Raw genomic sequence first — 26,675 nt, forward strand, 5'->3', positions numbered from 1 at the left:
TTTGCGCCCCTCCGGCCATTTATCGCTTGAACATATTTCCGGGGGTTTTTCTTTTTATTTCTTATTGTAAAAGAAGTGGGGTCATCATCTATAATAATATACCACAATCTCGATTATTATAGAGACCTCTAATCATGATGTGTAATAGCAGTTCGATTATAAAAAAAGATAATTGCAAGTTTGACCGCCAGGAGAATTAGCAGCCGACGCCAGAGAATGACAGGTGTAAATAATGTCGATATTTCTCTTATTCGTTTTCTTGTCAAACTATTTTTTCTTTTGCGCCAATAAAAGTACTAGTCATAAATTACGTTAACGTCGTACTGTACGCCTTTGTCAAAAGACTTTTACTGGTAGACCGGGGAACCACGTGGGCCGCCATTGCAGTGAGTATGCAGTAAAAGTCTAACCTTTCTTGTTCTTTTTGCTTTCGCTGTTTGGACAGCCAACTTTTTCTAGACTAAAGTTTCCTCCAGACTCTCTCTGGCTGGAATATGTACTGCACAAGTTTGAGTTTAACGTGATTTATCCCAGACCCTAAATAACAGCAGTTTAGATAATGTGGTGTTCCATGTATTCCAGATTCTTGATGGCAAATGTATCGGAAACATCTCTCTCCCAGGCCTCTGCACTTGACATGACCCGGTCCTGTGGGCTCGACACCAGCCCAAGAAAAGATCTGAACACAATTCAATAACGCCACCAGACAATTTTTTCGGTTCCTGCCTCCCCCTTGCATGGTGGATTTATTACAGCCATTATCGTTCATGCAATCACCGAAGAATGGGGAGCCTGGAATTCCCCCCCAAAAAATGTGTTGGAGAATGTACACCAGGCCTGGTTACTCGCTCCCACAACCAACAAGATGTGAAGATTTATCACACAATCCCGACCGCAGCCGCAGCCAGCCAGCAGCCAGCATCAGGCAAATAATCAATAACGTTTATAACAACTCGCTGATTGGCTGATTTTCTTTTTCCCACCCTTTTTCTTCTTTTTCTATCTTGATCCTTTTCAATTGGAAAGGGTAAGGGGTTGGGGGGGGGGGACTATAGGAGGGAAATGTTAGACGCCGACTGTTTGAAATCAAATAGCGTAGAGCAGAGAGAGAGAGCAGCTCGAAGGAAGAAGAAGAAGAAGAATCGGAAGAGAAAGAGAGATGAGAGCTAAAGGGCGGAAGTAGCAGATGTTTGCCAAGAAAACGGGGTGGGACTTTCTCTCGTAGCAAACCGGGGAAAAAAAAGAGAAAAATCAAATCCTCCCGACAGAGAAGGAAACTGCCAACATGTTCTATATTTACTAACAATACAGACACAAAAAAACGTTTGGGAGGATAGTAAAGAAAAGACAATTTTTTGAAATAAATCAATAATATCAACCCCCCCCGGTGGCGTATCCGTCGCACCAAAAGCTCCCAAAAAACCGGAACTTGATGGCATGTACTACTAGTAGAGATCTAGGCGAGATTACTCACAGCTAATGAATTGACGTCAGCTCTTCCAAGATTCCCGTCGTCCATTTCCCGTCGATGTATTATATAGACGGACAAAACACAAAAGCAGACGTGTGGCAATGTATAGATAGATGTCTAGAAAATGGGCCGTTTTCCTCTTCCAAGTCGCTGGGCATTTTTCTCTCTCTCTATTTTGCCATGGCTTCTTCTTCTTATTCTTCGTCTGCTATATTATCTGAATAAATATATTCCTTCTATGTATATTTATATAGTAGTAGTAGGGCTCTCTCTAGCTCTCTCTTTCTCTCTGCCCAGCTGTTGTTTGGTTTCCATCAACATATTCCCAGTCGGCTGGCAGTCGGTCGGCGGAGTTGCTGGAGAGATCTGAGGACGCCAATTGTCAGGCCCAGGTCACTATTGTTCGATTGTTATTTAACAGTGCAGAGAGAGAGAGAGAAACTGGCCATTGTAGTACAAAAGATATATATCCCCATGGATATATATATATAGTATGCACAGGCCGGAAATCGATATTTTATTTATATATATTTAGACATGTATGTTGAAAGCCCGGTTCCTTTTTTATTTCTGCCAGAGAGATTTATAGATTCGATAAAATATGGACAAAAATAAATTAAATCGAACCTGACAGAAATATTGAGAGATGCCGGGCAAAATAAAAAAAAAAATAAAAATTGACGGCCCAGTTATATTATTTTATATATTTGAAAGAAAAAGAAACTTTTCTGTCCATCTTTTTTCCGTTTCTTTTGATGTTTTGATAAAAACTTTTTTTCCCTGCGTCGCTATGTTTATAATGTCATTTTATTTATTTTTTCCTTTTTATTTTTTTAATAAAAATCTGGCAAGAGATAAAGTTGATCAAGATTGACTTTTGCAGCTCCTTCATCTTCTTCTTCTTTTTTTTTTTTGATTTGGCGATTAGATTTGCGCTGGAAAAAGAAGAAAACTGCAAAACTCTCTTCGGGATCAAGTCAACAGCGATAAGAGAGAGGTGTGTGTATATGGATGGGTGGGCGGGAGCGAGTCCCGCCGGGATTGGTCGGCTTTTTTATTTTTATTTTTTTTAGATTTTCTTGTAATGCCAAAAAATAAAGAGACGAGAGAGAGAGAGAAAACCACTCGCTATGTGCGGTTGTGAGTGTGTAGTAGACGTTATTTATATATTGCGGTGGCTGTGCTGTTGGCAGTCACGCGTTCTCTCGGATTACCAGTCTGCCATCATCAATCGTTTGATAGCATCAAAACAGCCCATAGTGTATAGCTAGAATAGTGTACACTAGATTATATGTGTTGTGTAGCTGCTGCTGTTGCTGCTCTGTTGTATACTATATATAATATCGCCGATCCATTAGACTTAAATAGACTTCGCTATAGCTGCCGACTGACTATTCATTCTGACCAATCATAACAGCACCGGGGGGGGGGGAGGTGGTCGGGATATGTAGTACGTACACCACGTCACATCTCAATTGTTGGTTGCTCGTGTTCGTACCTCATCTAATAAAGGGAGAAACCCGATGGCCACCAGAGAATTAACAGGGTGGTACCGCTGGTGGTGGTGGGGGGTGTCCTGTTTGGTTGTTGATTGGATTTATTAGGGCCGTCCGTATAGAACATAGGCCGCAAACTTAATTAGGTCTCACCACTCGTATTGAAATGTTTTTTCATTTATTTATTTATTTGATTATTTTTTAAAAATTATCGATCGAAGAATTCGGCCAACTGTTTATTGGACGGAAGGGTGGGAAATTTCCGTTTCGATTCCCGTTTGATATCGGCCAAAGCTTCTTTTGCCCAGTTTTTCTATTTATAGAAATAAGATATATAGAGAGAGAGAGACGGGCAGGAGAAAGCCCTACATGTGTCTATGGATTTTTATAAGCCCGTCGAAAAAATGTGACAAAAGTTTCGAGTCTCTTGTTTCGTCGTTGTTTTCAGCCTTGCCGGGCATCCCTTCGATTGGCCGTCGGTTGGCGCAGCTTAGAAATGTGTCGGGACAACCGACGACATTTAGACACGAGTATATAAGAATAAGAAGGGGGGGGGGGAGATAAAAAAAGTGTCCAACCCGAGGTTATTTCGATAATAGCATTATTATTTTCATGTTAAACAAATCACATTACCCGGCAGCCAATGACCCCTGTCTTCTTTTAATCAGATAATTTTTTTGAGTCTTTTTTTTTCAAACCAAATAACGGCGCCAAATTTGAAAATTTGAAAATTTTTTACCTTTTTTAACTAAAATAGTTTTCAGACGTTGATAATCCGGCCGGAATTCCGATTAACTGCCTCTTATTTCAATGGATATCCACAGTTAACTTTTCCCTTTTTTAAATTCAAATTGGCTGAAATTTTTCCTGCACACACAGTAGTCAAATGACGCCAACACAAATTTTTCCAAAGGCTTCTTCTATCCTTAATATTTCCGGTTCAATTCGAAATAAAAATGTCCGTCCACACTTTTTTTTCACGGTCGGTAAAATAAATTTCTCCCGAATGCCACACGCTATAAAACACCCAGCAACTTTAACGACAAACTAAAAATCCCAGTCCCCTCTATAATAATAATCACTTCAAGTTGAATAGACACACACACACACCCGCAGAGTCTACCGTCTTTGATGGCGACCAGATCGCTACTGTCTGTCTCACCACGGCCGATGGCGGGTTGTTCCTAGCCGTTGGACCCGGGTGCTGCGCCCCTCGATCCCGCGTTTGCGCCCAAGGATCGTTACAATTTAAAAAAAATGAAAATGAATTTAAAAATCGTAAAAGTGGCCGGTGGGGTTGTTGATTGTGTGTAATAGAACATTTAAACATTTTTTAAACAATTCAACAAAAAATTAATTAAAGAAAAAAAAAAAAAAATTTTTTTTTAACAAAATTTTTCTTTTTTTGAAAATTGAAAATTTTGTAAAATTTTTTTAAAGGGACGGTGGTGGTGGTTGGTTGGTTTTATTCTTCGCCCGGCTTGATGCAGCCCAGGGACTGGCCGAGTTTCCTGACCTTGGCGATGACCTCCTCCTGCATGAGGTTGAAGCACATGGCGATGAGGGCCATGCCGATGATGAGGTACATGGAGCAGAAGATGAGCGACAGCTCAATGCCGGACGAGCTGTTGATCTTGTCGCCCGGCACCAGGTCGCCAAAGCCCGTCGTGCTCAGACTGATGAAGCAGAAATAGGAGCCGTCCAGGTAGTCCCAGTCCGTCTCCCACTGCTGGAACAGCACCGCACCGCCCACCATGTAACTCACCATCACCGTCAGAGAAATGGTGATGGGCACAGTGGCCGTCTGGTAATCCGGCTGGGCCGGCCCGGCAGCTGCAGCCGCCTGCTGATGATGATGGACGGACACGACGTCGTAAGGACCTCCTCCTCCCACTGGATGTAATTCGACGTCGTCGAAATCGGACGGCCCGCCCGGTATCCGTCGATGGTGGATGGAAACGACTGGATCGTATTGCTGCTGCTGCTGGACGGACGTTAAATCGGGTCTGGCTGTATTAGCTGGCGCCGATCTCTGGCTGATTCTGCGTCGTGACCCGCGCTGGGCGTGATGATGGACGGGCCGGCTGAAGCAGGTGCATTTGCACAAATTGACGTAACCCCATCGGAAGCAGGTGGCCAGGAAGTCGCCCATGTTGGAGACGTAGAGGAGGAAGAGCGGCATGCCCACCATGGCGTAGACGATCGTCACCATTTTGCCCATCACCGTCCGCGGCGCAATGTTGCCATAACCTGCGCAAGAAGAGAAAAACGGACGGACGGACCAACCCAAAAAGAAAAAAAGTAAAAAATTGACGTTTTGAATTATTCAGGGGGAGAAGGAGAGATGGGCGCCCAGCGAACGGGCGGCGACGCCCATCAAATCTCATGTTTCATTCAACAATTGAACATTGGCCGCTTGGGTCGCTTTTGTAGTCCAGACGTGTGTAAAATCTGACATATTCCAACTCCACCACCACCCCAAGTTCCTCGTACTCTGCTAGCCGGGCACTGGTCCCGAAAAAAATCCCTTTGAGGATTCTTGCTGGGCGAGCCCAGGGAGAAGAAACGAACCGCGTCCCGTCGCGCATCTGCGGTCGCCCGCACGGAACGACAGCGGCAGCAGCGGCCAGCCGCCGGGAATTGAAACATGAAACGTGTCTGATGTGTTGTGGCACAGCAAATGCACCGAGAGAGACGGACACACACAAAAAAAGAACCCAAACTTTTTTTTATTTTTATTTGTCCGTCACCCACTGGCCGGAAGTTATGGAGAAGAAAAAAAGAAAGAAATTCGTGATTTTCGCTCTGCTGGCCTTACACGCGCCTTTTTGGGGCTGGGCGATAAACTGATTCCCGTTCGAGGGTGTCGACCCCACTCACTTGCAGAGTTTCTTGATTGCCACCACCACCAGCCGGGCAAAAAAAGAAAGAAAGAAGAAAAAGACTCTCGACTGTCCCTCACACGGTGGGTGGGTGGGTGGTAAAACTGTCCCCTCTCGCCCAAGTCGTTTGGGCGTGGATATACCGGCGTCGGCGGTTGCGGGCGTCCAACCAAAAAGTGGGGAGAGAAAACAAACAAACGAGCAGGAGAAAGCCAGCGGACCGCGCCGGCCAGCTATACAAGAATAAACCTTTCTCTCTCTTATATGTATGTGTACACTGCCGCTAGACACTCTGATGAGACAAAGACGTGTGTGGGCAAGTGGGCGGTGTATATGTACATGGGGCGGACGGGAGCGGCAGTTGCACGTTCTCTTTCTTTCTCTCCGGCCGGCAGCAGCATGAACCCAACGGCGTCAATGAATCACGCGGGAATAATAATATTCGCCCGCGGCGTCGTTTTCAAACCATCGATCCAACTGGCAGCTCGGACAGACCAGGAAACTGGACCCTCGAGGGCCGCAATGGAAGAAATCGATCGCGACCCCGAATATGTCTACAAAAGGCCGGCCCTGCCCGCCTCCCGGCCCAGCAACGTTTTTTATTTTTTAAATTTTATTTCGTGATTCACCATCAAAAGGAGAGATATAGTCTATAATAATACCTTTGATGTAATACTCTCTGACGCCAACCTTTTAATCCAATCAGGTTGCTGGCCGGCGGGATAGTCACACCTTCAGAAGCTCCCACGGACATCTCCCGCCGACATTGCGCGGGATTGATCATACCAATGCCGACCTCCCATTGATCTTGTGCCCGTCCGTCGGTCAAACATTGTCATCCCCTCTCATCCACTCTCATTTCACGTTAGGTTATTAGTAGTTTTACTTCCGGCCAGTATTATTTTAAAAATATTTGCCCTGGGGGGTGATATAATTTGCGTGAAACCAAACACCCAAACACACACACACGTCGGTCTTATTTTGTGCTTTGATTTATTTAGTAGCGGATGATGGAAGACGACAGAGTCAGCTGATGAACAACAAACTCCTCCGCCGGCAGTGGCGGCTGGGCTGGACTGGGTGAATCATCCGGCCCGTCTATTTTGACGTCCGTGTCCCGCCTGCTGCCCGTCTCGGCACAAGATACCAGACCCCCTCCCCCCCAAAAAAACTAACCGCGTCCGTCATCAATTCGGCTTTAATTCCCTGCACGTCTCTATTAACCTTAATTGGATCAACTTTAATTGCATCTGAATTATTCAGAATCAAATACGAATTGGTGAAGATCCAATTCAATATTGATTGCTGGCATCAGCCAGGCGTATATCTATACAAATGACATAAGCTCCTTGTTTCACATTGCAGATGGTCTAGTATTACATCAACACTCGGCCGGCTTCTCCGCCTTTGCCCAGCTCAACCCCCCCGGCGATATTATAGGACCTCAAAGGCCGTTTCTTTTTATTCCACTGGCTTCCAGGATCCGCCAGGATCTTATATTTTTGTTGTTGTTGTTGCTTAAATTCGAATTTCATTTCTTATATTTTCCTTCCCAAGTAGCTCTATAGCTCCTATAGAGATATATCAAAGGGTTTCACTAAGGCGTGTGCCATCAGTCGTCCCAGCTGGCCCCCCTTTTTGTTAGACGACTGACCTGGTTGACCCCAACACCTTCGGCCGACAAATTTAAACCCAAGAAAAAAATACATCAGGAGCTCCTATAGTCTTATCTAATAATATCCATCGATTCCTATTACATTTCAGGTGGAAACCCTACAGCGCCAAATAGTCGGCTGGCGTGAATAAAGCCGGACAAGTGTTGTTGTTGTTCTATTTCCAATTATTAGAAAATGATATACCGATGGTCGTGATGACTGTGAGGCAATAGAGGAAAGAGGCGGAAAAGGACCAGGCGCCGGTAGTGGTGGCAGCGTCGCCGGGCGTCGGTTCTCCGCTCCCGTCCGTTATTTGAGATCTGCTGGCCACTAGCGATTGGTTGACGTAATTCTTGCCGTCGTAGCCCTCCATGACGAACTGGACGATCTTCTGCTGGAAGAGCTGGACCTCGATGGAGACGGACTCGTTCCACTCGTTGGGGTACAGGACGTTGAGCTCGTGCGTGATGTTCCACAGGTTCTGGATGGTGGCCTCGCGCACCCGCTCCACGTCGGCGTATTGGCGCTTCTGGTCCTCCGACTCGATGGCCATAAAGGCGAACGCCCCCATGATGATGTAGCCCACCACCAGGCCGCAAATGCCCACGTGGCCGAACAGGAAAGCGATCAGTTTGCGCGTAAATTCCTTCACTTTGTACCACCACGAGTCCGTGTCAGGAGCCAACGAAGCTCCTGACGGGTGGTAGCCACCACCCCTATCCAACCCACGTCTATTACCCCCACGTAGTTGCTGGTGGTCCCTTGGATGATGGTGCATCACCTGATGATCCCGCTCACGCACCGACATGGATCTCTGGTGCTGCTGGTGGTGATGGCTCCTGATGTCCGCCATTTTGGTTCACTTTAGCAGACGACGTTTAGTTCAAAATTGTTTTTGTATTTTAAGAATTTCCCGCCACACACTGGCCGTTGAAAGAAACCACAAAGAGAGTTGCCGGCCCGGATGTTTACACGTTCTAAAAGAGCCGACTGGATGTGATCCTTGTTGCCCACAAGTCGCCAATGACGACGCAGGATCTGATTCTTTTATTGTTGCCACGCTTTATTCCCTTGGCTGTTGTTGAGCTCATGATTCGTCGCACCAAACCGAAAAATCGCAGCGCGGCTTTGATTTCAACTCGAAACATCACGGCGATCCTGAGCCGATCCCGATCCTGGCCGCCATCTCATCTCTCTCTAAAATAACAAAAAGAAACATCCAAAATTAAATCTCATTACAAAAGATTGTATTCACATCAATTGATTAGATTGCAATTCAGGATCGGTAGGAATGCGCTGTACGGGCCCAGGATAGAAATCCCGATTTCTATTTTTTGACTGATGATTCGAGAAATGAAGTTATTTTCTTTCCGAGCATTTCTCTCTGCTGAATAATTTGATGGATTCACCCGGAGGGGGATGAGACACCACACACGATCCTGCGTACTCTCTATACTGGTTGTTTTTTCTATACACAAAACCCCAAAAAGAACAAAAAGGAGCGCAAAGGAGAAAGGAATGTGTGCTCCTTATCTCCTTTCTCTTTTGTGGCTTTTTTACACTCGCGCTCACGGCACAGCACTCCCGCCCGCCCGGTGTGTGCATATGTAATACGAGAGAGAAAAGAAAGGAGACGCGACCTCGTTGGCTTTTTTCCTCCTTCTCCTCACGACGACGACGACGACTCTTATTATAGAACGCGTCGCGACGGCGGCGACGTCGGATCGATGTCTCCTTGCCTCCCTTAACAAATTATTTTATTTTTTCGAAAATAAAAGAGAGGAGCGGGGATCAAAAATAGGGGGGGGGGGGAGAGGTCGTGAGAAACTTGTCAAGTGTGTGTGTCATTGTCCGGCGGTTATATATTTTTGCTGCGGCCGTTGGCGTTTTGTGTAGTAGTAGTAAGGTCTCATTATTTAATCGGGGAGGCTCCTGAACCCCCTCGGGGGCGCAGCGAAAAGATGAAGTAGCCCTCAGGCAACATTATTAACAAGGAGCCCGGCGTCTGCTCTATACTATACTATTCACAAAAAGAAAGAGAAACCCAGAGAATATATATATATATAAATAAATATATAAAAAGGAATGCCATTGTTATTATTACATTATAGTTTGTTTCTTTCTCTTTTGGGTCGGCCCTCCACACACCGCTCACGAACGGTTTTTTTTTGGGGTCCGGCTGCGCCTTTTAATGTGTTTGGTCTACTGCGCTGCTGGACGTGGATATAATAAAATAAAAGTTGGGAACCCGGAATGTGTACAGTCCTGTCTGGATCCTATTCGGCCCTAGTTCTGTTTTCCTTCCAAACTTTCAACGGACGAATCTATTTAATCCTCAAGTTTTGTAATTCGTTTCATTGAAAACCATGGGGGGAGAAAGGGAAAACCCCGGACGACGAAATCACAGCCGAAGCCCAGCAGTACGGCCAACTGATGTTTGCCCGGCCTGTTTTGATATTCCCGCATTTTTATGCAAACAATTCAGATGAAAAAGAAGAGAATAAAAAGACTTTTAAGAAAAAAGAATACAAAACGGACCAAAAAAGAATTTCTTTTTCTTTCCGTTGTTGTTGTTTGGCCTCTCCTGGAAAAAAGCCAAACTGGGAAAAATGAAAAAAAGAAAGAAAAGAAATGTTTTTTCATGACCAAGTCGGATGGCATCCGCAGCTTCCGCTTTTTTACAATATCTCGAGACTTCCTGCGATGGAAAAATTCCGTTTCGCTTGTTTCTAAACACCGCAGACGGGCTGCTGCATAGCCCAGTGTGTTGTTGTTGTTGTTGTTGTAACGCTAGCTGCTGGGAGAGTATAGTGTAGTTGTACAGTATAGTTTATATACCTCGGGACTTGCTGCTGCTCTTTTCAGGATCCTCTTCCGGGGGCCCGACGGGACGCGATGGACGTGAGAGATACAAAACAGCAACTTCTTCTCTGTTGCGGCCTATTTTATTATAACCGGGAAACACATCGACGCAAACACTGGAAAAACAAACTTTCCCCTTATCTTTTATATAATAATTCCCTTTGAAAATGAAACAAAATACAGCAGTTCGTGTACAAGCACCCGCAGCACGGCAACTTCCGGTCAATCCGCACTTCACTCGGCTAATTCGTCACGTTTTCACGTTTCTATTTTCTCAAATCGATCAAATTCGCTGATAGAAAAAAAATCAAATCGAATTGAAAATAATTTGAAAGGAAAGACGTCTGGTGCACAGGCCTATATAGCCGGGAGCGTGAAGACGCAACGTTGCGCCGGCACCGGTTACTCGAGCTAAACTGGGAAAAGGCGCTTTTGCTGCTCCTGTGCTGCTCCAGGAGCATGCAGTCTCTCTCCTACATTCATTTCTCTCTTTGATTTTTTCTTTTTCTTTCTTTCTTTCTTCTTTCCATTCGTGTGGCCCCCGCAAACGAACTATTTTCAGCCAGCGTGCGGTTTCAGACATTTCTTTTTTCCTCTCGTGTGATGGTCCGGGAGTCACGCCGGGAGTCACGGCAGCCGCCAGCCCAGCACAAGCGATCCCCTCTCACCTCGTTAGAAAAAATCTCTTGAATTTAGCTTTCATCATCAGAGTTGGGAAACATGTACACACACACACACACACCGCAGCACGACGCGGGTGTGTGTATCTTTATTTCGGTGTCATCTTCCATACTCTCGCCTTGGAGACTTGTTGTCAATGGCGTGAATCTACAGTATTACACACGACGGCCCCTTTTCCATCTCAATCAACGCTCAAATCGGAAAAATCAAGTTGCGAGACTGCTGCTGGCCTGGATTCTTCATACATCCAGGCAGCTATTTTTTGAATCGAATCGAAAATGATGGAGGAGCACAGCGACAATTTCTTTTTCCCGATTTGACAAAAAAGAAGAATTTTGATCGATTGGAAAAACGTGACAACGTTGTGATTGTTTACTCATTTTCTACTGCTTGAAAAATTGACGAACGACTTGAATATTTAAATTGGTGACGTGGAATCGTTTTTTTCACTATTGGAATGGAGTTCCATTTCGACGACGACGATTTAATATGGAACATTTCCAATGAAAAACCCGTTCACAGTCGGTTTGATAGTCTTTTGAAAAATCAATGGGAAATCGCTGCAGAGGCTGGTGTGTGCCGGTATCGACTCACCAACTTGCAAACTAAAATTCTTCCGGGGAAATATGGATTCGTTGCACAGGTATTACATCACTAAATAACCTATTCAAAGTATTCATTTTGCCAATGTTGCTGACCTATTCTGGCCAACGTGTAGCTGACACACACTTATGTGCATGAAGTTGACGAAAAGTTTGTGGTCATAAAACAATTGCAGCTCCACACACACCCAGGCAGACACGAGCAAAAGGACTGAAGGAACAATAAATTTAACTCTATATTGTCTTTCCCGATATGAATGCAGCTGAATTCAGACAGGGCAACCCAGCGGCGGCTGCCCCAAAACTTGCAGAAAGTCAACAGTCCTTTTGATGGCACTCTATTCAACTTCAACAAAGTTCCTGCCCAAGAGGTTTTGTTGAAGCCTGGCAATAAAGCAGCAGCAGCGGCAGCAACTTCTGGCAAAATAAAGGACAATGAGGCTACTGATGCTGTTGTCATAATCAATGTCAGTCCTTTGGAGTTTGGCAACAGTCTACTTGTCCCTAATGTGACAGCAAACATCCCTCAGAGAATCACCCAAGAGGGACTTGATCTCCTTGTGAGGCTAATGCTCCTGAGCACTGATGTGTGAGTATATACAAAGCCATTCTAAATATACCACTCGTCTGTACACAGGCAAACCCCCACCACCACCACTCAAGCCTCAATAGGCTAAAGTAAATAACGATTGTTTATTAAAACGTTTTCTTCCCTTTTATTTTTCGTCCTTTTACGTGCAGGAATTTGAAGGCCGGTTTCAACAGCCCCGGAGGATATGCATCTGTCAATCATCAGCATTACCATCTCTATTATTTGCGTGAGAGGCTCTACCTGGAAACAGCGGTATGCCATTTGATTTCCCATTATAATTGTTTAATAAACCCCCCCCCCCCCAAAAATAATTGGTTTTCAATAGGCTGTGGAGCCAATCGCTGGGCCTTGTTTCGCTTTAACTGATTTCCCATCGAAAGGTTTCGCATTTCAGCTGACGGATAACGATCCAGCACTCCTCGCCAAGTATACATATCGAAAACACTTTTCATCGTTGCGATCGATAATTTATTGCTGCTGTTGAATGGCCATTGTTGGAGTGCAGGAACGTGTTTACTTTGGTCTCTTACCTTTGCGCCAACGAGATTGCCCATAATCTGTTCGTGACTCGAGGGAAACGCTTCGGCGGAACTCTTACCACCGCCGATGTCTACGATACGCTGCGCGTGTTCGTCTGGGCCAGAGAACCTGCATTCGGTAACATGGACGTGTAGAACAAAAGAGAGAAAATATAATACTCAGATATAAATTTCCAAGTGGCGCAGCGTCCCTTTTAACTGGCATTTTTTCTCTCCCACTTTTTGCCCGCAGGAGTCAAAGAAGAAATAGGATTCAACCCTGCACTTTGCGAGCTGGCCGGCCACCTTTTGATCAAAGGTGCGTTTAAACTTGTGAAGAATCAGCATAATTTCTTCGACTATAACTGTCTTGAGGTCATTTTGCATTTATTTCAGAGCCACCAGCCTACCAGGTCGTGACGGAAAAAGAAGCCGCCCAACTGCTGGACAGCATCACGGCACCCTGGTTCGAGCGCGTCGGCGCCCAGATTGCCCATCTCTTTGCTTTTGCCACGTAGTCAAAAACGATCGCTCCCAGTTGACAGATGACTGACGTAAATGACCCTGTTGTAATTAAATCGCGCCAGCTTTTTTCTCTCGACCAGCTCAACTGGTTCCGTGAGGTTGTGCACAGCACAGACAACAGTAACGATTTTTCGGTTTATTTCGGTTTGCATCAATTTTCATTTGGAGCCGGGCCACGTTTGGCTGGGTTGAAACAATTTCAGGTCGTTTGCTGTTTTTGCCTTCGTTGTCTCTTACAAAACGCTGACCAGTGAAACACAGTTGTTTAAACTATTTTAATTTTTTATTCTGGGGGGTTTTTGTGTATATTTCATCTTGACGTGATAATTATGTTGTCAACAAAACTACGATGATAGATTCGCAGGGGGAATTCTAAAGGGCTGGAATTCCGGTAATTTATACCCCCCCCTCCCCCATTCAACCATCATTTGACAATGTCAAATGATGGTTAACGCCGTAAAAACGCCGTAAAATTCTGTTCTGTGCTGGTCACGACCGTCGTGATTCTGTAGGTTAACCGCAGTTACACTAGACATATATGTTAGAAATGATTTCTACCGTGATATTAGAGGTAGAACTAATATACTACGTTTTAATTAAAATAATTGAAACATGAAATGAAGTGAGTGAAGTTGAACTTGAAATTTATTTGATGAAATTAAATCGTCATACGTTTAAATCCAGACATGAATAACATTTTTTAGTGACGTACGGATCTCAATTGGTAGCTGTTCCCAACTCGTTTAATTCCGGATGACCGAGTCTCTGTAACTGGCGGGGGGATTTTCATATTCCGGCGGCAGATTCGGGTAAATGGTCTGATACACATTTTCTGTTGCTTCTCCTGTTGTCGTTCCTGATCCTGTCGTCGCTGGAGGTTCGTGCAGAGTAGGTGTGGGGGGTGGTGTCAGGTTTGTGGTGCTTTGGCCAGATTGGGCTGCGATTTCATTGTTAGCTGGAACGTCATTCCAGTAACGTGGAAGTTTTGGTTCTTTTTTAGTTTTCGTCCAAAATCTATCCACTGCTAACCACACACAAGCAACAGCGCAGCATTTCAGGTAGCCGGAAACCAGTTCTTGGTCGAAATTCGCCAGATTAGGCGAGATGACGTCAAAGTATCCAATTTGAAAGGTGAAGACTGGACCCATTATACCGAAAAGTCTTTGGACAATTTTCATTGCAGAATCATCCTCTTCCTCCCACTTCCAGTAGTAATCCATTTGCAATAATGTTGCAAACATAAGGTAAGCCTGAATTGCCGCTAGTGTGGGCAGCGCATTGGATAGGGCGGGGATCCACATTTCCGGAGGTGTTGAACATGTGACCCAAACAACCGGATTCCCATCGAGATGATTGTCGGGACTGCAAAGCACATCAAGTCCGTTCGGTTTGCAGGCGGCTAGAAAGTTTGGAGCCAGAGTTTCAGTTGGACCGTTGTTCACCCATAGCCAGACGAAAACACCTCCAGTAATCAACGCTACAATCCATAGCAGAAGTTGAAACAACACCAGCAATATGCCTGCAGAACGGTTTGATGATGAAACAGAACGGAATCTTTTCTTTGCGAGTAGGATGCCTGACATCAAGAGACTTACACAGCAAAAACATGTTCCTTGTAGAAAACAGACACTGTATTTTTCTCTCGGGTTACTGGATTTCATCGGATAGTTAATTTTATCGTACTCGTTGCATGTTATTTTTATTGGTTTTCCATTAATGTCCGGTTGATTAGGAGGTAGTTTGACAAAACAGATTAAAAATGTCCACACAACGATAAGTGTAATCACGTATCCGATCAGGTTTGAAAAAGCTTTTTTCCCTTTTGCGAATTTCGTCATGGTGATATGAATCGCTGTTTAGTTTGATGATTATCCGCTTCGTCTAGCGGTCGTATATATATCATTCCATGGACAGAAACTTGCTCTGCAGTTGTTGAACCGGCAATTAATCGTAAATTTCGGGATAATCAACTTGGATTTTTATTTTTTAAATTTCGTTTTTCGTTAACTTACATTTTAACGAATAATGTTCAAAAGAAATTACGAATATGCGACAATCCCTTATCTCGTAATTTGTATTGTCAAAAGTACACTTGGCTTGAATTTGACACGAAAAAGAAAACATTCGAATCTTCGTTTAAGTGGAATTTCAAATTTCATACAGTTCTCTTCGATTGTTGACTCATCTTATCGAGTTTTTTCTTAAAGCAATTCACTTCAACATTAGAAAGCACGCTCTATCATTCCTTGGGCGTAGTTAACGATAACTAAGTCGACAAGATAAGACTCGCCTACGTTGACTTCGTTCACCAACACCAGAAGAATTTGGCAATTCAAATTAAAAAAAAAAAAACTAGCCAAATCCGCACTGAACTATGCCATCTAGCGTGAAGTACCTTCATATTATATGAACCTATCGGTAGGTGGCGTTTATCTTGACTACTTCAGCGACGTGGCTCTTCTGTCATTTCATTATTCCGGAGACTTGTATACTTTATATTTGGTGACCGTTCACCGGTTAATGTCTCGCAAAAATGCTAACTAAATTTGAAACGAAATCGGCCAGAGTTAAAGGCCTTTCCTTCCATCCCAAGCGACCATGGATTCTAACGAGGTACGTGTTTTTGCATACTTTGATTCCCGTCTTGAAGTCGGCAGTTGTCAAAGTCTGAATTGTTTTAATTGAATTTTTGTCATTTAGCTTGCATAGCGGAGTAATTCAACTATGGGATTATCGTATGTGTGCGTTGCTGGATAAATTCGATGAGCACGATGGACCTGTACGTGGAATCTGTTTCCATAGTCAGCAGCCCCTCTTTGTTTCTGGTGGCGATGATTACAAAATTAAGGTACCCACCCTTGCCTGACTTGACAAATTAACAAATGCCAATAATGTATGCTGTTCCTTTAGGTCTGGAACTACAAGCTGCGGCGCTGTCAATTCACATTGTCTGGCCACATGGACTACATTCGTACCACAGTCTTCCATCACGAATACCCATGGATTTTGAGCGCCTCTGATGATCAAACTATTAGAATCTGGAACTGGCAAAGCAGAGCTTGTGTATCTGTTTTGACTGGCCATAACCACTATGTCATGTGTGCCCAGTTTCACCCCACAGAAGATTTGATTGTTTCTGCATCCCTGGATCAAACTGTCAGAGTTTGGGACATTTCTGGTATTAACAGTTGTCAACCATTTTTCACTGTCAAGATCACATCATTATTTCTATTTTTGTTAGGTTTGAGAAAAAAGAATGTGGCACCTGGACCTGGAGGTCTCGATGAACACCTCCGTAATCCTGGAGCCACCGATTTATTTGGCCAAGCTGACGCAGTTGTTCGCCATGTTTTGGAGGGGCACGATCGCGGAGTGAATTGGGCAGCATTTCATCCGACACTTCCGTTGGTCATCTCGGGTGCTGACGATCGCCAGATCAAGTTGTGGCGAATGAGTGAATCTAAGGTGACGAGAGCACAGCAGAAATGACTTGTTAATCTTCTGAAAATAACTTTTTTGTTTCTCCGTATTGTGAACAGGCATGGGAAGTCGATACGTGCCGTGGCCATTACAACAATGTTTCTTGCGTCTTGTTCCATCCTAAACAAGAGCTGATCCTTTCCAACTCGGAAGACAAGAGTATCCGCGTTTGGGACCTCACGAAGAGGACGTGCCTCAACACTTTCCGTCGTGAACACGACCGTTTCTGGGTTATGGCTGCCCATCCAACTTTGGGTCTATTCGCAGCAGGTAAATTAACATTCTGTAACATTTCAAATTGGATCACGCTAATAATGCTAATGTGTTGTTTATTCAGGGCACGATTCCGGAATGGTGATCTTTAAGCTGGAGCGAGAAAGGCCTGCGTACAGCTTGCACGGCAATCTGCTATTTTACGTCAAGGAGCGTACCCTTCGTCGGTTGGATCTTACCACGTCGAAAGATACCGGTTTGCTGCAGTTGAGGGGCAACGCTCGCACGCCGATCCACAGCATCTCGTACAATCCTGCCGAGCAGTCTGTTCTGGTTGTCACTCGCGCTGCCAATTTAGACAATTCCATCTACGAGCTCTACTCGGTTCCAGTTGAAGCCGATTGTCCGCAAGATGGTGGCGATGGAAAACGCTCAACAGGTGTGACTGCCATCTGGGTCGCTCGCAATCGTTTTGCTGTCTTGGATCGTAACCACACGGTATGCCACGACTATAAACACCGGGTTAATGTTGGTTTTCTACAATAATTTTATTTCATTTTTCATTTTTTAGATCGTCATCAAAAACGAAAAGAACGAAGTCAGCAAGAAAATTCAGACACCTCCGTGTGATGAAATCTTTTATGCTGGTACTGGATGCGTTTTACTTCGTGATACGGAAGGCTTGACCTTATTTGATATCCAACAGAAACGTAGTGCTGGACAGGTAATAAAACTAAGCAAGTAGGTCATTCCAAGAACAACCATGTTCATTCAAAATTTTCTATGCAGGTTAAAATGACCAAATGTCGCCATGTCGTTTGGTCGGCGGACATGAGTCACGTTGCATTACTGGGCAAGCACGTCTTGACCATCGCCAACCGTCGTCTTGAAGTGCTGTGCACCATCCAGGAGAACGCCAGACTCAAGTCTGCTACCTGGGAAGATTCGGGTGTTCTGATCTACACCACTAGCCACCACATCAAGTATTCATTGATCAACGGCGATCACGGCATCATCCGCACCCTAGATCTGCCCGTGTATCTCACCCGTGTCAAGGGCAAGGCTATCTACTGTTTGGATCGCGATGCCCGTCCTCGCATGTTCCAGGTGGATCCCACCGAATACTGCTTCAAGTTGGCCCTGGTCAACCGAAAGTACGACGAAGTGTTGCACATGGTTCGACACGCCAAACTTGTCGGCCAATCGATCATCGCTTATTTGCAGCAAAAAGGTTATCCAGAGGTTGCCCTACACTTTGTCAAAGACGAAAAGACTCGACTGGCCCTGGCTCTCCAATGTGGCAACATTGAAGCAGCTCTTGAAGCCGCCAAGGCTCTAGACGACAAGTTCTGTTGGGAGAAACTTGGCGAAGCTGCCCTTCTTCAAGGTCAGGATTCTCGCTATTAGTTTTTTTTTAATGATGTTTAACTTACTTTATATTGGATCTGTAGGCAACCACCAGGTCGTTGAGATGTGCTATCAAAGGACAAAGAATTTCAACAAGTTGGCCTTTTTGTATCTGATTACTGGCAACCTCGACAAGCTAAGAAAGATGATGAAGATTGCTGAAATTCGCAAGGACACTTCGGGTCAATACCAATCGGCCCTTTTGCTAGGGGATATGCAAGAACGTGTCAAGGTGCTTCGTAACTGCGGACAGGTAATACGGGACGGTTCAGTTAACTAAGTTTTGAATGATAGTAATGTTTAAACATGGTCTAGACGAGCTTGGCTTTCCTTACTGCCGCTACCCATGGGCTTAATGAAGAGGCCGAACTACTGCAACAACAACTGGAAGCAGCCGGTCAACCAGTACCTACTGTAAATCCATCTGCTGTGTTCTTGCAGCCGCCTCCTCCAATTGCTCAGGCGGAATCCAACTGGCCATTGTTGACCGTTTCCAAGGTACGCCATTGTTCATTTGATAGATTTTAATGGGAGGGAACTTTAACATTTGAAATGAACTGGAACAGGGATTTTTCGATGGAGCCATGGCAGCTCGTACCATTGCTTCTGGATCTGCTGTTGCTACCGAGGAAGATGCCGGTGAACCTGATGGCTGGGGAGATGATGCTGATCTTGGTCTTGATGATGAAGATAAACCGGTTGGATCGGCTGGCAATGCCGAGAGCGGAGATGAAGAAGGTGGCTGGGAAGTGGGTGATGAAGATTTAGAGTTACCATCCGATTTGAGCGTTGCTGCTCATGGAGGTGAAGACGAAGACCGCGGTTATTACGTGCCACCCACTCGTGGTCAGCCTCCTCTGCAAGGATGGGCCACTCATTCGCAATTGGTTATTGATCACGCTTCAGCTGGCTCCTATGAATCTGCTTTCCGTCTCCTCCATGACCAGATTGGTGTCGTTAATTTTGCACCGTTCAAGTACGTACAATAACTGTTAATTCCTTCGTCATTTGCTTATAACATAGCGTTTCTTTCTACTCCGTTAGGCCATTGTTTACCGCAGCCTTCGCCAAATCACGAACTATGTTTGCTGGATTGCCTAATCTACCTTCCCTGGCCGCATACCCACAGCGTAACTGGAGGGAAGTTGCTGCCTCCTCTAAAGTTCACGGATTACCTGCACTTGGTGTTCGCTTGGCTGATTTAGCTCAAAGGCTTCAGGTAGGCCATCATTTTATTTTATTTTTTTTTTTTCAATTTGGGAAAGTAGTTAAATTATATTTAATTCGGTTGACAGATCTGCTATCAACTGACGACTGCTGGCAAATTCAACGAAGCTGTTGATCGTTTCCGCCTGCTTTTGTTAAATGTTCCACTCTTGGTGGTCGACAACAAAGAAGAAGTTCGCAAGGCCCAAGAATTAATTGCCATCTGTCGGGAGTATATTGTTGGCCTTAGCATGGAAGCTGCTCGTAAAGATTTGCCCAAGGAGAGTTTAGAGGATCAGAAGCGTAGCTGTGAAATGGCAGCCTACTTCACCCACTCAGAGCTGCAACCCATCCATCAGATCTTAACTTTGAGAACGGCGCTGAATCTTAGTTTCAAACTCAAAAACTTCCGCACTGCGGCCTCCTTTGCCCGGCGCCTCCTGGAACTTGGACCTAAACCCGAAGTGGCGCAACAAACTCGCAAAATCCTTCAGGTACTTCATCTGGAAGTTTATTGTGGTAACTCATGCTCAATTTTTTTTTATTTTGTGTCCACAGGCATGCGATAAAGGTGCAAATGATGAAGTCCAGCTCCACTACGATGAGCACAACCCGTTCAACTTGTGCGCTAAAACTTACACGCCCATCTATCGCGGAAAACCAGAAGAAAAGTGCCCTCTTTGTAGTTCAATTTACCAACCTTCATTGAAGGGATCCTTGTGTCAAGTTTGTACCGTTGCTGAAATTGGAAAGGATTGCATCGGATTGCGGATTAGTACCGCCCAATTTCGATAAACGAAACGTTCGTGTCCCTTGATAATTCCAGTATCGTTTATTTTATCAACTGGCCGAACCCCAGTCTTTTGATCAACAGTTTGTTATTTTTCTTTCGCTATTTGCTATGTTGGTTTGTTAATTTTGGGGTACTAGATACATTGAAGTTATACAACAAACACCTTTGGAGAACCAGTTCTAATTCAAGTATAAACTATAAAGCTATCTTCTAAACATATCCGTGTTGCTTGATTTATTTTCTGGAATTCTCGATACAAACTGATCATAATATAAAACTGTTTAATTGAGACATTACAGCTTTAAAATCAACATTATCGGGGTTTACGTTGGTAAACAAATCATAAGTTGAACAAATCACCTTTGGGTCCAAGATCTGATCTTCCAGAGGTCTACAGGTTATTTTATACACAAATATTAGACCTGATATCACAATTGAGATTCCTATGGGACAGAGCAAATGCCATGGCTTAAGCTTCTTTTCTTGATCCCCTAATTCAGGTTCTGGCTGAGTTAGATGATTCCATTTGTCAAGCAGACTAGTGATAGTGTTGTTCTCCTGTCAAGGATCAAAGAAATAATACTTGTAGGAGGTCAAAGTACAGTAACTGTTGTCTACCTGTACTCCAACATCCTGTCCTAAGCTCCCCATCCACCTCATGTTTGCATTTTTCAATATTTGGGCAGACATGTTGAGAACATTGAGGATTTCATTTTTCAGACGATAGAGCTTGGTCTGATTTTGAGTGATGTAAGCTATGCAAGAAGGACGCACACCTCCTCTTGCCTGAGAATCCTTCAAAGTAAAGTAATGAAGGATGGCATGGAAATTCTGAATGATGTTGGTCCGAATGCAAGGCACATCAGATATTTCATCCAACTTTTCCCTGTGGGATTAAAATAGTATGAAATAACCCAAAGAATTTTTGAATAATTTAAAATAAATACCCTGGAAAATTCTGATAATCTGTTGTCATTATGTAAAGAAGAAATTCATCCAGATTGAAATTCTCATTGTTATTCAGATGAGGTAGAACAGCTGGGATAGTCAAAACACAACGAGGCCCTTCGACTTCACAGAATTCGCTTATTAGAATAAAGTCTCTAATCGTTTGGCTACTAGCCATGTTATTATTGATTATTACAAAGACTTTTCATTAGGCTGTACAAGCAATTTAACGTGCAAATATTTATTTAAGTTACCCATACGAAGTAAGTACAATGACAATCACATTAAACCAACATTGTGTTGATTTTGAAAGACGAGTGAACTTTTGTCTTGGTGACAGTCCAGCAGGGACGTCTGCTAGGTGGTTCGTGGTGGTGACAAAATTTGTTGCTAGATGGCAGTAAAGAAGGAAGATCGGACCAGACGAAAAGTTTGATACGAAAAATTTTGTTTAACAAAACTTGTTTTTGGATTTGTAGTTGTGTAAATATAATTTGTAATCATGGATTCGTCAGAAACATTTTCTGGCGACTTAAAAACAATACCAGAAGACTTGGAAATAGATATAAGTGAAGTCGAAGAATTGCGGGTTTGTAACATTCCATTATTAAGTACTGATTTTATTTACACTAAGATTGGCTGCGTATCGTGCAGGAAATCGGACGAGGAACTTTTGGGGTGGTATACAGAGGTGTTTGGCGATCCAAAGTTGTGGCAGTTAAAAAAATTAACACATCAGCTGAACAAAAAACCTTCATGATTGAGATAAGGCAACTGTCAAGAGTATCACATCCTAATATAGTAAAGCTGTATGGAGCTTCCACAAAGAGAACAGTTTGTCTTCTCATGGAATTGGCTGAAGCTTCATTATATGATGGTAAATTCCTACAGTTTTTTACACTAGAACTTTAACTACATTACTTGAGTCTAGTTCTACATTGCCGCTCCAAGATATCTTATACCTTCCATCACGCTATGAACTGGGCTCTGCAGTGTGCAAGAGGAGTAGCTTACCTACATGGTATGAAGCCTTGTGCCATCATTCACAGGTGTTTTTTCTTACATTTAACTTCATTGGTGTGTAACTAAATTAATTTCATTGTGGGGGTGCTTACAGAGATCTTAAGCCACCAAACCTCCTATTAATGATGGAGGGTAGAGTTTTGAAAATTTGTGATTTTGGCACTGCATGTGACATGAGAACTCAAATGACTAATGGGCAAGGTAGTGCTGCATGGATGGCACCTGAAGTTTTTGAAGGTAACACTTAAGAAGATTTGCAAATTTCAAAATTATTGGCTCAATTTTCTTCTTTTCTAGGCAACCACTACACTGAAAAATGTGATGTGTTTAGTTGGAGTATCATTTTATGGGAGTTACTAGCCCGTCAAAAACCGTTTAGTCACATATTAGACTCGGCGTTTACCATAATGTGGGCCATTCACACAGGCAAGCGTCCCCCTCTTATAAAAGGCTGCCCCGTTCCGTTAGAGAACATAATGACCAGGTAATGATCAACCACTTTGGTGGAATGCTAATTTTTCAATCCATTTCTTTCTTTTTTTAAGTTGTTGGAATAAAGATCCAAACAACAGACCATCAATGGAGCAAGTCGTCAAAGAAATATCGCATTTGTTTCAATTCTTCCCTGACGAAATTCCACCCCTCGAATACCCTAACCAATCGGATTTGATCGAAGCTGGTGGTAAAATATTTTGCGAATTAATTGTTATTACCTTTTATATACATTCGGGACATGTTGAACAGGAGCCAGCTTGGAAAGTTGTGGCAGTGACCCCAGTTTGAGCAACTCTTCTTGTTCCAGTGCAGTTTTGACATCACTGCCTGTTCCTAGAACAAAGTACCACCATTCACCCGCTCGTCCTGTCACTCCCGCCCATCGAGAAGAAACAGACAGCTTACTGCCAGCTTTTAACCAACTGCTCAGCGAAAAGGAAAACATGCTGCAGCCAGGTCGTTCGCTTGTCACGCCCAGTAGCCTCAAGCTGCTTTCACCTAGAATAATAGGAGGCACTAGCACTGTTAGCGAGCCACTGCACCTAATCATTGGCGGAGAAAGCGACGAGTCAGCCGAAGGCTATGCCATACCGCCATTGGGCGAGGATTTCTTACAGGGTGGTCTAGGAAGAATGCAGTCACCTTATCAGCCACAGATGACTAATACGGCCAACGAAAGTATAGGGCAACTAGGGCCGTTGGAAACTCCCCGTCGACCTCAGCAATTCGATCATCCGTTCAAGAGAAGATCAGCGGAATTTCCTCACGTTGACATATGCGTCCCTACGTCTCCAGTACCGTCGTTTCCAGTTCTTCAACCCTATTCTTCCGGATGGAGCGGAGCAGAAGCTAGAAGAGTAGAAGAATCCGCAAATGTGAGCGTCATGGGCCACCGCAGATCCTCTTCACACGGGAATCCTTCCCAATTATGGACTGGTGTCACTCCACAGCAATCGATGCCTTGCATTTCAAATCTGCCTGGTCAACGTCATATTGGTGAGTAAATGTTTGAATCTATCCTGGTCAAAAATTACATGTCATGCAATCGTGACAGGTACAGTGGTACTTGTTGGGTCAATGTGCCGTGTAAAAATGTGACTCAGTTCCTAGTACGCAGTCGTTTGCATACTTAATGCGTGCGTCAGCACTGTGTGCATCACCCGACCAGTAGTTGGAACAGGCCGGAGCGTTGACACATTAACCCAGGAACGAAGAAAAAGAAAAGAAACAAATAGGAAAAGAAATGGAACGAACTAAATAGAGAGAGAGAGAGAGGAAATAGATAAGAGTTGGTATAGAGGCGGAATGCGATGCGCGGGTAACTTGGTCATGTTGCGCAACTATCGAAAAAATTCTTCCCGTGCAGAAACCGTAGTCGGTTGTTGTTCCAATGCGGATTTCGGCCGCAGACTTTTGTTTATGTGTTAAAATGTTGGTCAATCAGCATTCGATTTATTTTCCCGAGAAAATTCGATCACGCTTGCCCGATCAAAGTATTTGTTTAGAACGCTGGTGAAGGCTCGCGGTGATGATTCACACGAACACGGACAGGATGCGCACGCGGGATATTTTTAACGCACACATTTGCTATTAGCTATCGGACCCCCTCCGTCCTGGCCTTTTTTTTCTACAGTCGCTGCGCTCTTCTCCTTCTCTCTCGTCGTGTGCGGGAGAAAGAGAGAGGGAACCCAAGGTCTCGTTGGAAAGGGTCCTTCAGTCAACACGCTGGTTCGAACACGGTGAGCCGAAATCTGACCGAATTCTCGTCGAATAAAACCGCCATGCAAATGGCTTTTAGTGATCAAATGGCGGAATTTCTCATGGCGGCGATGGAGTCGGTTGCGTCGCAACTCGGCGACGAAGTGACCGACATTGAAATCTTGTGCTGGCACTATTGGTGTTTCCTCTATTGTACGTGAGCTGCCTCTTTTTAGGCATCAGATTACTACGTCGTGAAGAGAAAAAAAAACCTTGCGGATATTTTGGCAGCCTGAAAATTCGCCTCACTGGATTTTTGTATTGTTTTCTTTTGAATTGCAGGTGAAACGAATCATGTCATTGGAGAGCAGCCCATTGACGAAATCTTTTTCCTGTTGCATCCCTCGCTGAGGCCTATCCCACCATGCCCGACTAGTCAAGTATCGATGAGGGTCTACGAAGAACATCGAAAGGTTGGTCACATCAATCCCGGAATTGTTTTCCGTGACTAACATTGTTTTGTCATGAAATTTAGATGGCAAAGGAATATTTGGAAGTGCAGAAAGAGCTGCAGTGGATGACCAAATATTGCAACGAGCTGGTTGAACATTTGGAAGAGACAAAGAAACAACAGACGGAGCAGCGGCGAACTAGTCAACAGCCGCTTGAACAGTCGGAATTGCAGCGATCGGTGGAAGAATTTGTCCGGCTCGAAAGTGAAAAAAAGAGCCTCCTCGAATTTCAACGAAATCTTACAGAGCAGCTCAGCAAAGTTCATCGAGAACAACTCCAAATGCAGCAACAACAACAGCAGCAGCAACAACAACAGCGACAAGTTCCACAGCCTAATGATCAATCAAGATCGTCTCCTTTGCCTGACGATGGTTGGGTCGTTCTTTCGCGTAAAATCATTTCTATAAATTTTTTCTGACTCGTCGTCAAATTAATTTAAAATTTTTCTTCCTTTAGGTATTTGAAAAATGACGGTGCCGAGTTGGTTCTGAAAAATTACTGTTATTTTGTCTTTCACTGTTCTGATATATTTATCGTGTAAAACCGTTCCCCATTTCATCCATACTTTATTGTTAGATGCTGTGTCAAGTTCTTTTCCCAAGTCACCCGGAAATATTCGACCGGGGGTTGAGAGGGTTTTCTGCGGATGCCGCCAAATTTTTCTTGTGGCCTTATAGGTTTGGCTTGAGACCGGCCACACTTTGGCTAGATTTAGCTTGCAGTTAAGGTGCTGTTTGTGTGAAGTGTGCGATGGACGACATATATCCGCAGCCTATCGTCGCCCCAAGGCAAGGATTACGAGATCCCAAATCTTCTTCTTCTTCATTTCTTTTTTTCAGTTCCAGTTTTTAAATAACCTCTTTTCATTCGAATATTTCGCCCACGAGACTGTTGACTATAAACAAAATCCATCCATGATAGGTGCCGTTCAGGACGAGACGAAGACGAAACATAAATAAACATGTTTGTTTTTATCTTTCGAAAAAACGAATTCAATGTCCAAAAGTTGTCATGAATGTCCGCTTGAAATAGAATGGAATTCTTGGATGCTTGAATTGTCACACAAATTAAAAGAGTAAATCCTTCGCTAAATGACAACATTTGAAAGTAAGCCAAAACATTTTTTTTGGTTCGGGAGACTTAAAGGTTCCTCCTTCGTTGGCGCCAAACTTGGCAGAGCGGACATTCTGCACCATGCAGATGAAAGTTTCGGGAAAATATTTGAAAACAAAAAAATATAATATTTTAAATCAAACAACTATAAAGTCCTTGATCGAATCGTTAAAGCGTGAGAACAGCTGCCAGCAGTTATTAATATTTAAAAAAATATATTTGTTGTTTTGTTTGCATGTCCGTGTAATTAATGTAGGAAAAAAGCAAACTGAATTAGCTTCTTTCATCGCATGAGATTTCTTTCGTTTTTTACGCCACATTCGTCATCGCGGTTTCTCCAGACTGTGGGCGGTTACACTTCAATCGTCACATATGAAAGTTCTGCTACTACCTTATTAACCAGCGACGGCCAAGGCGACGGCGATATATTTATCGTGTGCGTCAGCGATATCGTTGTCAACAATTTTTAAAAAGTATAGTTGCATGCATGCAACCATCTGAT

At 43.9% G+C, this 26,675-nt stretch overlaps 5 protein-coding genes and 1 long non-coding RNA gene across 8 annotated transcripts; 4 read left to right on the forward strand and 2 right to left on the reverse strand.

Annotated features, from left to right (window-relative positions):
* Window positions 1-198: 198 nt before the first annotated feature.
* On the forward strand, window positions 199-2,149 carry LOC124203273. Its single transcript, XR_006878483.1, has 2 exons — window positions 199-386; window positions 583-2,149. It is a non-coding gene; the product is annotated as an uncharacterized LOC124203273 (long non-coding RNA).
* A 2,087-nt stretch (window positions 2,150-4,236) lies between these two features.
* Window positions 4,237-10,775, reverse strand: LOC124203268 (potassium channel subfamily K member 18-like). The gene is made up of 3 exons (XM_046599981.1): window positions 10,343-10,775; window positions 7,709-8,699; window positions 4,237-5,217 (listed from the first exon to the last, which is right to left on the reverse strand). The coding sequence occupies exons 2-3, from the start codon at window positions 8,355-8,357 to the stop codon at window positions 4,433-4,435; spliced, it is 1,434 nt and encodes a 477-aa protein (XP_046455937.1). The 5' UTR covers window positions 8,358-8,699; window positions 10,343-10,775; the 3' UTR covers window positions 4,237-4,432.
* Window positions 10,776-11,020: 245 nt separating this feature from the next.
* On the forward strand, window positions 11,021-13,906 carry LOC124203269 (GDP-D-glucose phosphorylase 1-like). Its single transcript, XM_046599982.1, has 7 exons — window positions 11,021-11,690; window positions 11,913-12,238; window positions 12,391-12,493; window positions 12,567-12,667; window positions 12,747-12,898; window positions 13,013-13,078; window positions 13,156-13,906. Exons 1-7 carry the CDS (start codon window positions 11,505-11,507, stop codon window positions 13,275-13,277), a joined length of 1,056 nt encoding a protein of 351 aa, XP_046455938.1. The 5' UTR covers window positions 11,021-11,504; the 3' UTR covers window positions 13,278-13,906.
* Window positions 13,907-15,688: 1,782 nt separating this feature from the next.
* On the forward strand, window positions 15,689-20,674 carry LOC124203264 (coatomer subunit alpha-like). Of its 2 annotated transcripts, XM_046599976.1 has the most exons (14): window positions 15,689-15,897; window positions 15,985-16,132; window positions 16,195-16,462; window positions 16,526-16,749; window positions 16,824-17,034; window positions 17,102-17,475; window positions 17,549-17,701; window positions 17,767-18,364; window positions 18,429-18,637; window positions 18,700-18,882; window positions 18,951-19,360; window positions 19,429-19,603; window positions 19,680-20,084; window positions 20,149-20,674. In XM_046599976.1, exons 1-14 carry the CDS (start codon window positions 15,818-15,820, stop codon window positions 20,383-20,385), a joined length of 3,675 nt encoding a protein of 1,224 aa, XP_046455932.1. In that variant the 5' UTR covers window positions 15,689-15,817; the 3' UTR covers window positions 20,386-20,674. The 2 variants fall into 2 exon arrangements, with proteins under 2 accessions (XP_046455932.1, XP_046455931.1); XM_046599975.1 differs by having other exon boundaries at window positions 15,712-15,897; window positions 16,195-16,749.
* LOC124203270 (guanine nucleotide exchange protein smcr8a-like) lies at window positions 20,603-23,202 on the reverse strand. 2 transcript variants are annotated; one of them, XM_046599984.1, is made up of 5 exons: window positions 23,068-23,202; window positions 21,586-21,721; window positions 21,331-21,454; window positions 21,002-21,269; window positions 20,603-20,941 (listed from the first exon to the last, which is right to left on the reverse strand). In XM_046599984.1, exons 2-5 carry the CDS (start codon window positions 21,587-21,589, stop codon window positions 20,648-20,650), a joined length of 690 nt encoding a protein of 229 aa, XP_046455940.1. In that variant the 5' UTR covers window positions 21,590-21,721; window positions 23,068-23,202; the 3' UTR covers window positions 20,603-20,647. The 2 variants fall into 2 exon arrangements, with proteins under 2 accessions (XP_046455940.1, XP_046455939.1); XM_046599983.1 differs by having other exon boundaries at window positions 21,331-21,721.
* LOC124203266 (mitogen-activated protein kinase kinase kinase 7-like) lies at window positions 21,779-26,115 on the forward strand. The gene is made up of 10 exons (XM_046599979.1): window positions 21,779-21,920; window positions 21,986-22,208; window positions 22,263-22,380; window positions 22,449-22,591; window positions 22,652-22,838; window positions 22,900-23,036; window positions 23,099-23,845; window positions 24,890-25,020; window positions 25,083-25,449; window positions 25,517-26,115. Exons 1-10 carry the CDS (start codon window positions 21,834-21,836, stop codon window positions 25,522-25,524), a joined length of 2,148 nt encoding a protein of 715 aa, XP_046455935.1. The 5' UTR covers window positions 21,779-21,833; the 3' UTR covers window positions 25,525-26,115.
* The last annotated feature ends 560 nt before the right edge of the window (window positions 26,116-26,675 follow it).

This window comes from Daphnia pulex, chromosome 9 (assembly GCF_021134715.1).
Source record: "Daphnia pulex isolate KAP4 chromosome 9, ASM2113471v1".
NCBI lineage: Eukaryota > Metazoa > Arthropoda > Branchiopoda > Diplostraca > Daphniidae > Daphnia > Daphnia pulex.